The following is a 15,738-nucleotide window of genomic DNA, read 5'->3' on the forward strand; positions in this document are numbered from 1 at the left end:
ACAAACCAAGAATTTTTTCTAGCATTTTAGAATAGCTTGGACTCACAGAATACAGATGTTTTGATGCTGCCAAGTTTTGCAGTAAAGTAAAAAAAAAACATCTTTTCTACCTAGAAAATGCTGCAATCGATCAGTAATGAGAAAAACTGGGAATTATTTGGTCCTGAGATCAAGAAAATTACTTGAAGTAACTGCTTTTAAGTGAAACCTGATGAATACAACATCCAAGGGATGTTACATAATGATCTGTTTCAAAAAATGATGAGCTGAGCATGAGTCTACAAAATAAGATTGTTCACTTTCATATAAGATGACAAGAGATTACTTTGCTAGTTGAGAAATAAAGTTACACAAAACAGGACCAACCCTTTAAAATGCAACATATTGTTCAGCCCACAACATAACAATGTATTTCTATTTTTACTAATTTATACTCTACATGCGCTGTACTCATTTTGATGACTAAACCCTAAATTGCTGCCAAACATTAAAAAAATGAAGAGTTTTTTTCTGATCTGGCTAATATCCCAGTAGTCCAGCCAACTCAGATGACAGTCACTTCCCGGCTCTTCCTCTTGATGCAGTCCAGAGTCAGACTTCGGGTACCACCCTTGCGCGCCCCCTCACCCATCTGTGGTGATGGAGGTGAACCTGATGCATTTATAGCCTGAGCTGAGTGTAGAGATAGACTGGAGGCAAGCAAGGACGCCTCCCTCTGCTGGTGTCCTGCTGGCTTGGTGTGTAGCTCCCACCCGGACACGTACTGCTCGTCTCTGGCAGCTTGTTCGATGGGATGCTGACTCCTGGTCGGCTGCAGATCTTTCAGGAGCTCCAATAGTTCCCTCTTCTCCAGCTCTGCTTCTGCCAGCTCCTGCCTCCTCAGACGCTCTGCTCCTAACAGGGCTCGCATGTCACACATCACACGGGACAACTGACCCTGTATGAAGAGGACACAAGATTACCCAACATGCATCAACATGATGCGCAATGTAGATTCTTCTGTGTTACTGACACAGGTGGATAAAGCATTTAGGGCCTGAAAGTAGAAGTTATAAAGAACTGTCACTTTATAACTGAAACTTTAAATGAAGAAAAATCTCTGTTATCATGGGAGCTCTTGTGCCTTTACCTGAAATCTTTGCCTCACTACTGTCACTCCTGTACTTTGTCTGTTGTTGTTACAAACTGCTGAGTTACAGTAAACATGAGCGGGAATGACACGTCACCTTGAGCTCCTCCACCTCGTTCTTTAGCTGCGACTCTTTCTGCACCATGTGTCTCCTCTGTGAGTCCAGCCGAGACTCCATCTCTCGTCTCACCTCCTCCACCTTGCACAGCATCTCAGCCCTACCGTTAATGTAGGATAAGGGCAAACATTATGATTTGCAAAGCAAATTGTGTTCAGGATTACAGTTTTGAGGACGTCTTCCGGACCGCAGACATACACACCTGAGCATCTCCACTTCGGTGCGCAGCTCTGCTACACAGTTGTGCTGTGACTGATCAGTGGAGAGAAGTGTATGGCCGCAGCCGTTGGGACACTCTCTGCTGCGGAAGTTACATTCTGACAGGTGGGCCTCCAAACCCCGCCTCTCTACCTGAACAGGACAGCCTGAGAGGAAAGAAGTGCAGTGATATATAAGCCTCACATGGAACAAAAATAAAAAAATTGTCACAACATAATAAGTTGGCTATTCTGTTAATCTGCTTGCAAAACAAAAGAAACAGAAAAAAAGAGTATTCATTTACAGAATGAATAGTTTCCAGAGAGCTTAATGTAGTTATTTTATGCCTTGTCTTTGGCCAAGTGTGATAAACTTCTCAGGGATCACAGCAATCAAAGACAGTAACAGAAACATCAGGTTGAATGTTGATTAAAACTGTGCCTGTAGTATTTAACACTGCAAAAAGCCACACTGCATGCACACACACTGTCTCTATACCTACCACAATGGTAACATATGTATTCTCCATCTGCCAATGACAGGTCACAGGCACATTATGAGCACAAGAGTTTGTAAATACTGTAAATACGCATACACACTTTTCAGATGCTCATTAAAAAATGATGGGAAGTTGACCCACAAAGCACTCAGTGTGTGAGGCCTGTGGGAGCTTTGAGTCCTGAACAGGTCCCACTGGTGGACTAGTTTGTGGAGTAGCTATGACAACAAAAAGAGGCACCTGTTGCTCCCCCACACACAGGTGTCACATTACCTTTGTACAATTCAATTTTACAATCTCTCAATCAGAGAAAGAAGGGAAACAACACATTAGATGAGCAGCCTTTCAGTCAGTGTGAGGTGTCGTACCTGTGTTAGTGCAGGATATGAAGGCAAATTCACACTCATCCTCATGTGTGTGCAGGCTCTCCAGGGAGCAGACCACCTCACATCCCTGCCCTGCGTTCACACAGCGGATCTGCAGACGGTTCAGGTCATTCCGCATGTACCTGTTATCAAACATACAAAGACAGCAAATCTTAATAGAGAGAGATGAGCGGTATAGATTTATGACTGCTGAATAGTAGGAAGACAAAATGTGAAAATTATGAAATAATTACAAAGAGCTATGAAGGATGACGACACAACCAGAGACAAAGACACACATCTGCAGAGATGGAGACAGACCTGTACAGTGGTTTGAGACTGCCCACATCCAGCGGCAGTCTGTCCTCGGGACAGGAGTGGTGATGGACAAGCCAGCTGCTGATGCATGCGCTGCAGTAGGCATGTTCACAGGGCGCCTGGAGGGGACGCTCCAACACGTCTCGACACACACAGCACAGCAGACCCTCATTCACATAGCCCACAAACCTCTCAAGATCATAGCCCATCCTACAACCACAAAGACAGATTACACAAAACATGACAGAAAGTTGGGAAGAAAATCCAATCTAGCCACGATGTTGGCTCATTTGTTTGTTCTCTTTTTTTGATTATCAGCTCTGACAGTAATAGTAATATTCCTACCTGACAAGTTCACTATCCCTTCATCCAGCTCTTTTGTCTTCTTTCCCTCTGTTGATTTCCAGTCCACTGTTTCCTCCACAGGTGGCCTTCCCTCTTAACTCTCTGCTCCTACAGCCTTCCCCTCTTCATCCTCTCTCTTGACTTGTTGCTCCATCAAGGTGAGGGTCTCCTCTCTCTTAAAGCCGTCCCCTGCCTTTGGGACTGTGTCTCCATGGAGAGGTATCCCTGACAACGAGGGTTCAGGACACAGGCAGGCAGCTGTCAGGCGAGATCAGATCAGATCAGAAAGACAGACAGAATTACAGGGGAAGGACCACTCACACTCAAAGACAGACACAATTCTGCAGCAGGGTGTTCACTGCCTTAGCAATGAAGCTGGGTTGTGGTGCAGCCTTCAGAGATTACTGCTGTCCTTCAAATGTTTCTGTCTCTCTTAATAACCCACCCTATCCTGGGTTTCTCTTTCAGCCTCTCTCCCTCTCTCTCTCTGGATGTGGGATTAACATGGATTACACTCTTTCTCTGTCCGTGATTGGATTACAGACTGCAGGACATCAGATGACACATACTCTACCACAAACATCAAAGAGCAACCCAAACGCCTGGACTCATCCCAGTCTGTTTATAGTCTGTTAGGTTAGACTCAGTGGTGGAAGAACAGCTCCTTTGCAATGTTTAAATACACAATTACAAGCAAAGGTCTTGTATTTAAGCAAGATCTGCAAAATGTACTTAAAGTATCAAAGTAAAAGTACTCATTTTGCAACTCCCATCAGTATTGTTGTACTACGTTTTGTGTAACTGAACAGTATTACTGATAAATTAATGTGCAGGCAACACTAAAGTTGTTGCTGGCTGTGGTGGCGCTAATTTAAAGTATTATACTGTGGTTCAGCTTAATGTAGTGTATAACAATGCATTCAATGTTTTTAAGGTCAGTGGTGGTTTTTGGCACGTGCTCAGAAGCTGTGTGAGGAGGGGAAAGAGGAGGGGGGCGCAGGGGACAGTTCACCTCTGGGTCTCTCCCAAATGGAATGGACAAGGAGGAGGGGGGTCCACTGTATAGAGCAATACTCCAATGGAAGAGGGCTAAAGTCACCTCGACTTTCTTCCAAAGAACATTTCATTCATATTATAAATACAGGCCTATAAGTACAGGCAGCTGTGAGGTGCTCTGAAAATTTCCCAAAGGCAAAACATCAGCATACAAGAAAACAAGAGAAAACAGTCCTGTGAGGATTCCAGTGTCCTGACATGGTGCAGGCACATTAAATCCATTCATAGGATCTGACAAATTATTACAGTGATTAGCAGTGATAACAGTAGTCATACTAACTGCAGTAAAAGTCAAATATAAAATAGATAAAAATAGTAACAGTAGCAGATTTAGTGGTCAGCAATTGCAATTCCAGCAAGTGCAATAAAAGGGAAAAATGTTATTGTTTCTGAACAAAAACCTATAAATCTGTGGCTCTAAACATGGGGACAGGAACCAAAAGGGGACCTTAGCCAAAGGTCGTGAATGACAGCCAATAGTAGTTTTTTCTTTTGTTTAGTTATTTGCACTTTTTATTTGCCTTTTTCTGTTGAACATGATCAACTAATTGAAAATTGAAAAATCACAAAATCATTCAATGATCATGAAAATTCAAATTTTCAATTTTCATTCAAGTTTGCATATTGCATTCACGTCATTATGACGCATTGCTCCGCCCTACACAAAAGTGTAGTTATCACTGGCCAATTATTAGCCAATCAGAGATGACGACCCACAGGTTGTTAGAGGGTGGGACTTAAAAGGGCCAGGTGCACGCCGGGAGCACGCTAGAAACAGGTGGATATGGAGACGCTGTTTGGGAGTTTATTCAAATCTGTGAAATACTGTTGTTCATCAGGTGAAGACCCGGGACTTTGAGTCAAAGTGTAACCTGATAAAACCGGACGCTGAGCCGTGTGTCGGAGCTGGTTTCAGCTCATAGTTAAGCTAAACCACGGTACCACTTTGACCACCAGGCGCTGCACCGAGTCCGCCATTACCGCGCCGGTTTGGAGGAGAGGAGAGCGCGTGTGCGCGGAACGCAGACTTCCACCGACTTTCTGAGTGAGTATGGAGACAGTGTGAGCACACTGAGGGAAACAGACCAACTGTATCAACCTGTGAATCTCTGTTCTTCAGATGCTGCAACAGAGGCGCCCGAGGCCTTTCCACCCTGTGAGCAACAGACGCCACTTTGTGCTCACGCCCGCGCACACGCTCGCGCACTCAGGCTAAGTGCGCGTGTCTACATCGCACCGCTCACCTTGGACAGACGGCTTGGAAACGGCTTTCTGGACTTTCTACGAAAAGTGAGCACACACAACATTTCAGTCCACGATTTCAGACGAGGCCCAACGAGCGCGCCAAGGACATGGCTCCGAAAACAGTCACAGTTTACGGTGCCGCGGTGCGCTGGTTCCACCTGGGGTTATGTTTTAAGGTGGAGCTCACCTGGTTCTGTAGTAAATATTTCTTGGAGTCTTCTCTATGTCTTGGAGGTTTGATATATTTAAATTCTGGACCGTGATGTGGTTCACGTGGTAAAGATAAAGTCTGAATATGACAGGGGGGACAGCGCAGCCGCACAGAGATAATTAGGCCTCAGCGGCCTCCTCAGTTCACATTAATAAATCCTCAGTTCATCTCCCACGCGCTCAGGTTATCAGGGGTATGTGGAGGCAGGCCTGTAAGTCCTCAGAGTTTTTACCCACATAAACATTTATTAGTTATATTAGAATCCAGAACTGCAGGAAAGTGTGCGCGGACTGTGGCTGTCTGGAGCGCGCCTGCTGCTTTGGCTCACAGGTGCAGCAGCGGCCTGGGTGAAGGTGAACCTGAGGGTGGTGGTTCGCTCTGAGTGAAGCTCGGACGGTAAAAATACCGTCATCAGTTTGATCAGTGTTGATTTTCCGTTTTACCCGTTGAGCAGAATTTAATCAATAAACAATATTTAAAGATTGTGAAACGCTGCTCAAAGAAGAGAACATGCTGCCGATCTCTAAACCACCTGCGGTCAGTCTGAAAATCTTCATCTTTCAGCTTCACCACAGTCATCCTCACTCACACATCACAGTCGCCAATATGATTAATAACTATGACAGGAATGTTCCATAAGCTCGATCACAGCAGGAGAAATTATTATTCCCTGATCAGTGTGAGGTGTGTGTGTATAAAGCTTCACACAGATGGATTTATATTCAGTGAACTGATGTGAGTGTGAGTGTTGGACAGGATCAGTCCACTCTGTGTCTTCACAGGTGAACTGGCTCTGACCTGCAGACTCAGACTGAGCTTCTTCTTCATCTTCTTTCAGGTCCACAAACAGATCAGCATGAGAATAAATCAACTAATTGTAAGTGAAGTTTTTATTCTTCTGTTGGTGTGTGTTTGTGTGTGTCTCTCACACACACACACACACACACACACACACACACACACACACACGGCCACTGTGCCAATCTGTCTCACCCTCTTTTTCTTTCTGTCTCACACACTGCCACCATATCATAATTATTTGTCCGCCCGACCGTTTGCCTGTCTGTCACTCTCTCTCCCTCACACATGCACTCTCTTGCACTATAACCCCCTCTTAACATTGTAGCGTCGATTTTGACTACGTTGGATGAAGAGGCTATACGAGGTATAAGTTTCATTCTTTGATGCTGGGATGTCTGGCCGCCGTGCCATAACTTTTCCTCCTACAGAATTTGTTCCTGTCCATCCTTCCAACCTGGCTGCCGTCCATCCATCCATTGTTAGTTTAAGTCTTCAAGAGGTATGAGGTTGTTATCCTGGCCACCGTGCCATCACTTTACCTTGTCTCAGCTGCTGTCCTTCTGTCTCTCTCTGTCACACACACATACAGACTCACACTCACCTCTGTCTCTCTCCCTCCCTCTATTCAGCCTGCTATGGGCTGATTTGGGGACCCTGTGTTGGGTCTGATTTTGGCCTCCTCCCATTAGCAGATCAGATTGAACCTAAACACCAAATTTCCAAAGCAGACAGATGATTGGCAGAATATACAGTGATATATATCAGCAGTTATGTCACATGAGAAAATGCTTCAAATAAGACAAATTAACTTGAACTTGTGACCATAGTCACAAGTGTCAAAGGACAAATAACACAGGCAGCTGTTTAAAAAAAAACAAAAAAAAAAAAAAAACAGGCATTTTGATAAGTCAGACCGTCCTTTCAACTTTCAGTTAGGATAGTTACGGTCTCTGTGGAAGGGCCTCTGTGGAAGGGTTTGCAAAGATCACAAGACCACGGCAGAACATGCTGAGGAGGAGTTCCACAGGAAATACAGAACTGGAATGTGATGAAGTTTCGAGTTAATGGAATGATGCATTGATGACTTCAAAGACTCGCCACAGACTTCAGAGACTCTCTTCAGATTTTCTTCAGCAGCAGACAGCCAGAGTCAGGAGAAGTTAGAGAGCGGCAACTAAAGGTAAGATCTGAGGTCACATTGAAGGTTTGCTTTAGTCTGTATGCTTTTTATTTATTGCTAATGTTTTTTTTTTCTCTCTTTTTTCTCTCTCTTGAGTCATATGTCCAACCTTAAGGAAGGATGGAAGGGGAATGTTGTGGCCTGACCTGATCCACCAAGCCCTGGACACCGCCTAGATCTCCAGACCTCACCTCTGACGGACTGTTGCAGCCCACATCGCACAAGTCTACAAGCTGCTCTTCAAACTGCAAGACATGACCTGGGAATGAGTCTGCTGCATCTAGGAGATCGATGGACTGATTTTCTGCATACAGAAGCTCAAGTGCTGATTAAGCACAGACTGTGTAACTCTGTTGTTGGAACCAAAGTTGTACCACCTCTCCACTTGTGATGCCTCAAAAGGAGACGGTTTCTGGAAAGGTCAAGCAAAACAAAATCTGAATCTGTGATGTTGGCTTTCTCAAGTGGTTATTCAGCAAGGACACGCTTGAGGAAACAGTGAGGAAGACATGTTGAAGTTTGGCCAGACCATAAATTCTGCTTAAATGATTCTGTAGCTGCTGTAGTTTGATAATGAGTGAACTGAGGCTTTAATCTGTGGCTAAACCTCCAGTGATGGTGTTACTCTCTTTATCCATGCTTTTTACTTTTACATGGTTTGTTGCACACCTTTCTCCAAAATTGTCAGTTTTATGTCCTTCATTACCTTTTTCATATGCTTGTCATGTTGTTTATTTTAGTTTAACTTTACATATTTATGTGTATGGGTTTTTTTTTTATTTTGTTTTCATAGTTATTCTTAAATTTCTTTGTCATTGTGAATTTATTTAACATTGTCACTTGGATGAAGAAAACCTTGTACTCTGTAGTGCTTGATCATTTGTATTTTTTTTTTATGCTTTACATTTGGACTTTTTTGTCTCTGAGCCCAAGACATGGAGCTGTCAACCTGTCAATGTTAGTCTGCAAAAGGTGTAAAGTGCAGTAGGAGACAGTAGTGTCTTCTCAGACTGTCTTCATTTACGTCAGGACATTGGTCTTGCTAATTACTGCTGAGCCTCTGTGGAAGGGCTTGCAAAAATCACAAGACCACGGCAGAACATGCTGAGGAAGAGTTCCACAGGCAATACAGAACTGGAATGTGATGAAGTTTTGAGTTAATGGACTGATGGACAGATGACTTCGGAGACTCCCTTCAGACTTTCCATCCTGCATTGATGGATGCACTGGACTGTTCCACCACAGCCTGTGAAAGCAGCAGACACCAGAGTCAGGGGAAGTGAGAGAGCGGCAACCAAAGGTAAGATCTGAGGTCACGTTGAAGGTTTGCTTTAGTCTGTTTGCTTTTTACTGATGGCTAATTATTTTTTTTTCTCTGTTGAAGTTACATGTTTGACCTTAAGGAAGGCTGGAAGGGGAATGATGTGTCCTGACCTGATCCACCAAGCCCTGGACACCGCCTAGATCTCTGGACCTCACCTCTGAAGGACTGTTGCAGCCCACATCGCACAAGTCTGCAAGCTGCTTTTCAAACTGCAGGACATGACCTGGGAGTGAGTCTGCTGCATCTAGGAGGTGGATGGGCTGATTTTCTGCATAGAGAAGCTCAAGTGCTGATTGAGCGCAGACTGTGACCATTTATTATCTCTGTTGTTGGAACCAAAGTTTTACCAGCTCTTCACTTGTGATGTCTGAACAGGACACAGTCTCAGGAAAGTGCAAACAAAACACAGCAGAATCTGTAATGTTGGCTTTCTCAAGCAGTTATTCAGCCCATGGATGATGTTTTATGAATGCATTTAAAATCTGTATTGGCTTCTGAGATACATTTGTGATCACGTTTTTTGATATGGATTAAAATCATTGTTAGGCCAGTAAGTTGTTAAGTTTTCCATCATTAAATGGTGGAGATACACGGGCAGGTCTGATGTAGATTGATTGGTCAGCCTGTGTCCTTAGCATAGTTGCATTGCTGTCCATCATCACCACCTAAATTTTGATAGAAGCTTTATTGTACAGGTAGGGTGAGTTGGACTTTGAGGTCAAACACTGGCTCGTCTTGCTCTGCCAAGTTTCGTTCCAAGGGGACTGGAGTAGGACCTTTCTGGGTTGAAGTAGGTGTGGTGAGGAAAAGTTTTGCAATTCTTGCGTTTTTTGGCGTCGGCACAAAGGGAGGCCTCCCGGCAGGGGAATTTTTCCCGCCCCTGTAAAGCGCTACGTATGGTCAATCGTGGACAAGATTCACTGCAGTATCAAGCGACGTGGGGTTATTTGGGTCAGGTTTAAGTGTAGGTGGGTTTGTACCTTTCTTTCCTTTCTTTTTTTCTTTTTAATTGCATGGTGGACAGGGTAAGGGAAGGAAGCCTGGCAGAGAGATGACTCAGATAGCTCAGATGACTGTAAAGATGCACCCAATTTGGGTATATTTGCTTCATTTTCCATCTAGTGGTGATGATGAACACAGTGACCACTGTGAAAAGCTAATAGATGTCAAGTTCACTAGGTTGAACAATGATGATTAATTTGCTCCTACTGAGCTATGTGCTATTTATATACTTGAAATGAGACATTGTCATGGGCTGAATTGAAGAGAAAGTCTTAAGGATAACAGGCTTTGTCATGAAGTAGAACTGCTAATCTTTATAAACAAATGTGAACACAGTGACAGCCATTTCAGAAGGCAAATCTGAAAAGATGTTTATAGATGGTAGAGAAACCTTTCACTATGTTTTAAAAACATGCCAAAGACACTAGAGGGGAAGACACAGTTAAGGCCTCGTTCCAGTGCTTGGAGGAACAGAGTGAGGAAGACATGTTGAAGTTTGGACACACCATAAATTCTGCTTAAATGATTCTGTAGCTGCTGTAGTTCAATTATGCGTGAACTGAGGCTTTAATCTGTGGCTGAACTTCTAGAGATAATGTTACTCTCTTTATCCATGCTTTTTACTTTTACATTGTATGTTGCACGCATTGCTCCCTTATTGCCAGTTTTCTGTCCTTTAGCACCTTTTTGATATATTTGTCATGTTATTTATTTTAGTTTAACTTTACTTATTTATGTGTATGGTTTTTTTAATCTTTTGTTTTCATAGTTATCCTTTTTCTTAAAATTTTGTTACTGTGAATTTATTTAATTTTGTCACTTGGATGAAGAAAACCTTGTACTCTATCGTGCTTGATCATTTGAGTTTTTTTTTTGTTTTTTTGTTTGTTTTTTTAATGCTTTACATTTGGACTTTTCTGTCTCTGAGCCCAAAACATGGAGCTGTCAACCTATTGATATAATTAGTCTGCAAAAGGTGTAAAGTGCAGTAGGAGACAAAAGTGTCTTCTCAGACTGACTCCATGTACGTCAGGACATTGGACTTTGTAATTACTGCTGAGCCTCTGTGGAAGGGTTTGCAAAGATCACAAGACCACGGCAGAACATGTTGAAGAGGAGTTCCACAGACAATACAGAACTGGAATGTGATGAAGTTTTGAGTTAATGGACAGATGACTTCGGAGACTCCCTTCAGACTTTCCACCCTGCAGAGATGGATGCACTGGACTGTTCCACCACAGTCTGTGAAAGCAGCAGACACCAGAGTCAGGGGAAGTGAGAGAGCAGCAACCAAAGGTAAGATCTGAGGTCACGTTGAAGGTTTTCTTTAGTCTGTTTCCTTTTTACTGATGGCTAATGATTTTTTTTCTCTGTTCAAGTTATATGTTCAACCTTAAGGAAGGCTGGAAGGGGTATGATGTGGCCTGACCTGATCCACCAAGCCCTGGACACCGCCGAGATTTCCAGACCTCACCTTCAAAGGACTGTTGTGGCCCACATCGCACAAGCCTGCAAGCTGCTCTTCAAACTACAGGACATGACCTGAGAGTGAGCCTGCTGCATCTAGGAGGTGGATGGGCTGATTTTCTGCATAATGAAGCTCAAGTTCTGGTTAAGCACAGACTGGGACCATTTATTATCTCTATTGTAGGAATTAAAATTTTACCAGCTCTCCACTTGTGATGTCTGAAGAGGAAACGGTCTCAGGAAAGTGCAAACGAAACACATTAGAATCTGTGATGTTTGTTTTTTCAAGCAGTTATTCAGCCCATGGATGATGTTTTATGAATGCATTTAAAATCTGTATTGGCTTCTGAGATACATTTGTGATCACGTTTTTTGATATTGAGTAAAATCATTGTTAGGTCAGTAAGTTGTTAAGTTTTCCATCATTAAATGGTGGAGATACACGGGCAGGTCTGATGTAGATCGATTGGTCAGCCTGTGTCCTGAGCATAGTTGCATTGCTGTCCATCATCACCACCTAAATTTTGATAGAAGCTTTATTGTACAGGGAGGGTGAGTTGGACTTTGAGGTCAAACACTGGCTCGTCTCACTCTGCCAAGTTTCGTTCCAAGGGGACTGGCGTAGGACCTTTCTGGGTTGAAATAGGTGTGATGAGGAAAAGTTTTGCGATTCTTGCGTTTTTTGGCGTCGGCACAAAGGGAGGCCTCCCGGCAGGGGAATTTTTCCTGCCCCTGTAAAGCGCTACATATGGTCAATCGCGGACAAGATTCACTGCAGAATCAAGCGACGTGGGGTTATTTGGGTCAGGTTTAAGTGTAGGTGGGTTCGTACCTGTCATTTCTTTCTTTTTTTCTTTTTTTCTTTTTAATTGCGTGGTGGACAGGGTAAGGGAAGGAAGCCTGGCAGAGAGACGACTCAGATAGCTCAGATGACTGTAAAGATGCACCCAGTTTGGGTATATTTGCTTCATTTCCATTTAGTGGTGATGATGAACGCAGTGACCACTGTGAAAAGCTAATAGATGTGTCAAATTCACCAGATTGAACAATGATGATTAATTTGCTCCTACTGAGCAACGTGCTATTGACATACTTGAAATGAGACATTGTCATGGGCTGAATTGAAGAGAAAGTCTAAAGGATAACAGGCTTTGTCTTGAAGTAGAACTGCTAATCTTTATAAACAAATGTGAACAGAGTGACAGCCATTTCAGAAAGCAAACTAGTGATAATGTTACTCCCTTTATCCATGCTTTTTACTTTTACATTTCCTGTTGCACGCATTTCTCTGTCCGTTAGCACCTTTTTCATATACTTGTCATGTTACTTATTTTAGTTTAACTTTATATATTTGTGTTTTTTTTTTATTCTTTTGTTTTCATAGTTATCCTTATTTGTAAATTTCTTTGTCGTGAATTTATTTAACATTGTCACTTGGATGAAGAAAACCTTGTACCCTGTAGCGCTTGATCATTTGTTTTGTATATATATATATATATATATTTTTTTTTTTTACTTTACATTTGGACTTTTCTGTCTCTGAGCCCAAGACATGGAGCTGTCAGTCTGTTGATACTAGTCTGCAAAAGGTGTAAAGTGCAGTAGGAGACAATAGTGTTTTCTCACACTGTCTCCATGTACATCAGGACATTGGACTTTGCAATTACTGCTGAGCTTCTGTGGAAGGGTTTGCAAAGATTACAAAACCACGGCAGAACATGCTGAGGAGGGGTTCCACAGGCAATACAGAACTGGAATGTGATGAAGTTTTGAGTTAATGGACTGATGGACAGATGGCTTCAGAGACTCCCTTCAGACTTTCCACCTTGCAGGGATGGATGCACTGGACTGTTTCACCACAGTCTGTGAAAGCAGCAGACACCAGAGTCAGAGGAAGTGAAAGAGCAGCAACCGAAGGTAAGATCTGAGGTCACGTTGAAGGTTTGCTTTAGTCTGTTTGCTTTTTACTGATGGCTAATTATTTTTTTTTCTCTGTTCAAGTTATATGTTCAACCTTAAGGAAGGCTGGAAGGGGTATGATGTGGCCTGACCTGATCCACCAAGCCCTGGACACCGCCGAGATCTCTGAACCTCACCTCTGAAGGACTGTTGCAGCCCACATCGCACAAGCCTGCAAGCTGCTCTTCAAACTACAGAACATGACCTGGGAGTGAGTGTGCTGCATCTAGGAGGTGGATGGGCTGATTTTCTGCATACTGAAGCTCAAGTGCTGATTAAGCACAGACTGTGACCATTTATTATCTCTTTTGGAATTAAACTTTTACCAGCTCTCCACTTGTGATGCCTGAACAGGACACGGTTTCAGGAAAGTGCTAACAAAACACAGCAGAATGTGTGATGTTGGCTTTCTCAAGCAGTTTTTCAGCTCATGGTTGATGTTTTATGAATGCATTTAAAATCTGTATTGGCTTCTGAGATACATTTGTGATCACGTTTTTTGATATGGAGTAAAATCATTGTTAGGTCAGTAAGTTGTTAAGTTTTCCATCATTAAATGGTGGAGATACACGGGCAGGTCTGATGTAGATCGATTGGTCAGCCTGTGTCCTGAACATAGTTGCATTGCTGTCCATCATCGCCACCTAAATTTTGATAGAAGCTTTATTGTACAGGTAGGGTGAGTTGGACTTTGAGGTCAAACACTGGCTCGTCTCGCTCTGCCAAGTTTCGTTCCAAGGGGACTGGAGTAGGACCTTTCTGGGTTGAAATAGGTGTGGTGAGGAAAAGTTTTGCGATTCTTGCGTTTTTTGGCGTCAGCACAAAGGGAGGCCTCCCGGCAGGGGAATTTGTCCTGTCCCTGTAAAGCGCTACATATGGTCAATCGCGGACAAGACTCACTGCAGAATCAAGCGACGTGGGGTTATTTGGGTCAGGTTTAAGTGTAGGTGGGTTCGTACCTTTCATTTCTTTCTTTTTTTCTTTTTAATTGCGTGATAGACAGGGTAAGGGAAGGAAGCCTGGCAGAGAGACGACTCAGATAGCTCAGATGACTGTAAAGATGCACCCAGTTTGGGTATATTTGCTTCATTTCCATTTAGTGGTGATGATGAACGCAGTGACCACTGTGAAAAGCTAATAGATGTGTCAAATTCACCAGATTGAACAATGATGATTAATTTGTTCCTACTGAGCTACGTGCTATTGACATACTTGAAATGAGACATTGTCATGGGCTGAATTGAAGAGAAAGTCTAAAGGATAACAGGCTTTGTCTTGAAGTAGAACTGCTAATCTTTATAAACAAATGTGAACAGAGTGACAGCCATTTCAGAAGGCAAACCTGAAAAGATGTTTACAGATGTTAGAGAAACCTTTCACTATGTTTTAAAAACATGCCAAAGACACTAGAGGGGAAGACACAGTTATGGCCTCATTCCAGTGCTTGAAGAAACAAATTGAGGAAGACATGTTGAAGTTTGGACACACCATAAATTCTGCTTAAATGATTCTGTAGCTGCTGTAGTTTGATTATGTGCGAACTGAGGCTTTAATCTGTGGCTGAACTTCTAGTGATAATGTTACTCTCTTTATCCATGCTTTTTACTTTTACATTTTCTGTTGCACGCATTTCTCTCTTATTGTCAGTTCTCTGTCCATTAGCACCTTTTTCATATACTTGTCATGTTACTTATTTTAGTTTAACTTTATATATTTGTGTTTTTTTTTTTTATTCTTTTGTTTTCATAGTTATCCTTATTTGTAAATTTCTTTGTCGTGAATTTATTTAACATTGTCACTTGGATGAAGAAAACCCTTGTATCCTGTAGTGCTTGATCATTTGTTTTTTATATATATATATGTTTTGTTTTTGTTTTTTTGTTTTTTTTTTTTATTTCTTACTTTAAATTTGGACTTTTCTGTCTCTGAGCCCAAGACATGGAGCTGTCAACCTGTTGATATAATTAGTCTGCAAAAGGTGTAAAGTGTAGTAGGAGACAAAAGTGTCTTCTCAGACTGACTCCATGTACGTCAGGACATTGGACTTTGTAATTACTGCTGAGCCTCTGTGGAAGGGTTTGCAAAGATCACAAGACCATGGCAGAACATGTTGACGAGGAGTTCCACAGACAATACAGAACTGGAATGTGATGAAGTTATGAGTTAATGGACAGATGACTTCGGAGACTCCCTTCAGACTTTCCACCCTGCATGGATGGATGCACTGGACTGTTCCACCACAGTCTGTGAAAGCAGCAGACACCAGAGTCAGGGGAAGTGAGAGAGCAGCAACCAAAGGTAAGATCTGAGGTCACGTTGAAGGTTTGCTTTAGTCTGTTTCCTTTTTACTGATGACTAATGATTTTTTTTCTCTGTTCAAGTTATATGTTCAACCTTAAGGATGGCTGGAAGGGGTATGATGTGGCCTGACCTGGTCCACCAAGCCTTGGACACCGCCTAGACTTCCAGACCTCACTTTCGAAGGATTGTTGTGGCCCACATCGCACAAGCCTGCAAGCTT

General features: G+C 42.7%; 1 protein-coding gene across 1 annotated transcript; it reads right to left on the reverse strand.

Annotated features, from left to right (window-relative positions):
- Positions 1-544: 544 nt before the first annotated feature.
- rnf41l (ring finger protein 41, like) lies at positions 545-2,836 on the reverse strand. Its single transcript, XM_041045052.1, has 5 exons — positions 2,631-2,836; positions 2,313-2,452; positions 1,450-1,612; positions 1,227-1,347; positions 545-937 (listed from the first exon to the last, which is right to left on the reverse strand). The coding sequence occupies exons 1-5, from the start codon at positions 2,834-2,836 to the stop codon at positions 545-547; spliced, it is 1,023 nt and encodes a 340-aa protein (XP_040900986.1).
- Positions 2,837-15,738: the final 12,902 nt, after the last annotated feature.

The sequence above is a fragment of the Toxotes jaculatrix genome, chromosome 8, assembly GCF_017976425.1.
Source record: "Toxotes jaculatrix isolate fToxJac2 chromosome 8, fToxJac2.pri, whole genome shotgun sequence".
Classification (NCBI taxonomy): domain Eukaryota; kingdom Metazoa; phylum Chordata; class Actinopteri; family Toxotidae; genus Toxotes; species Toxotes jaculatrix.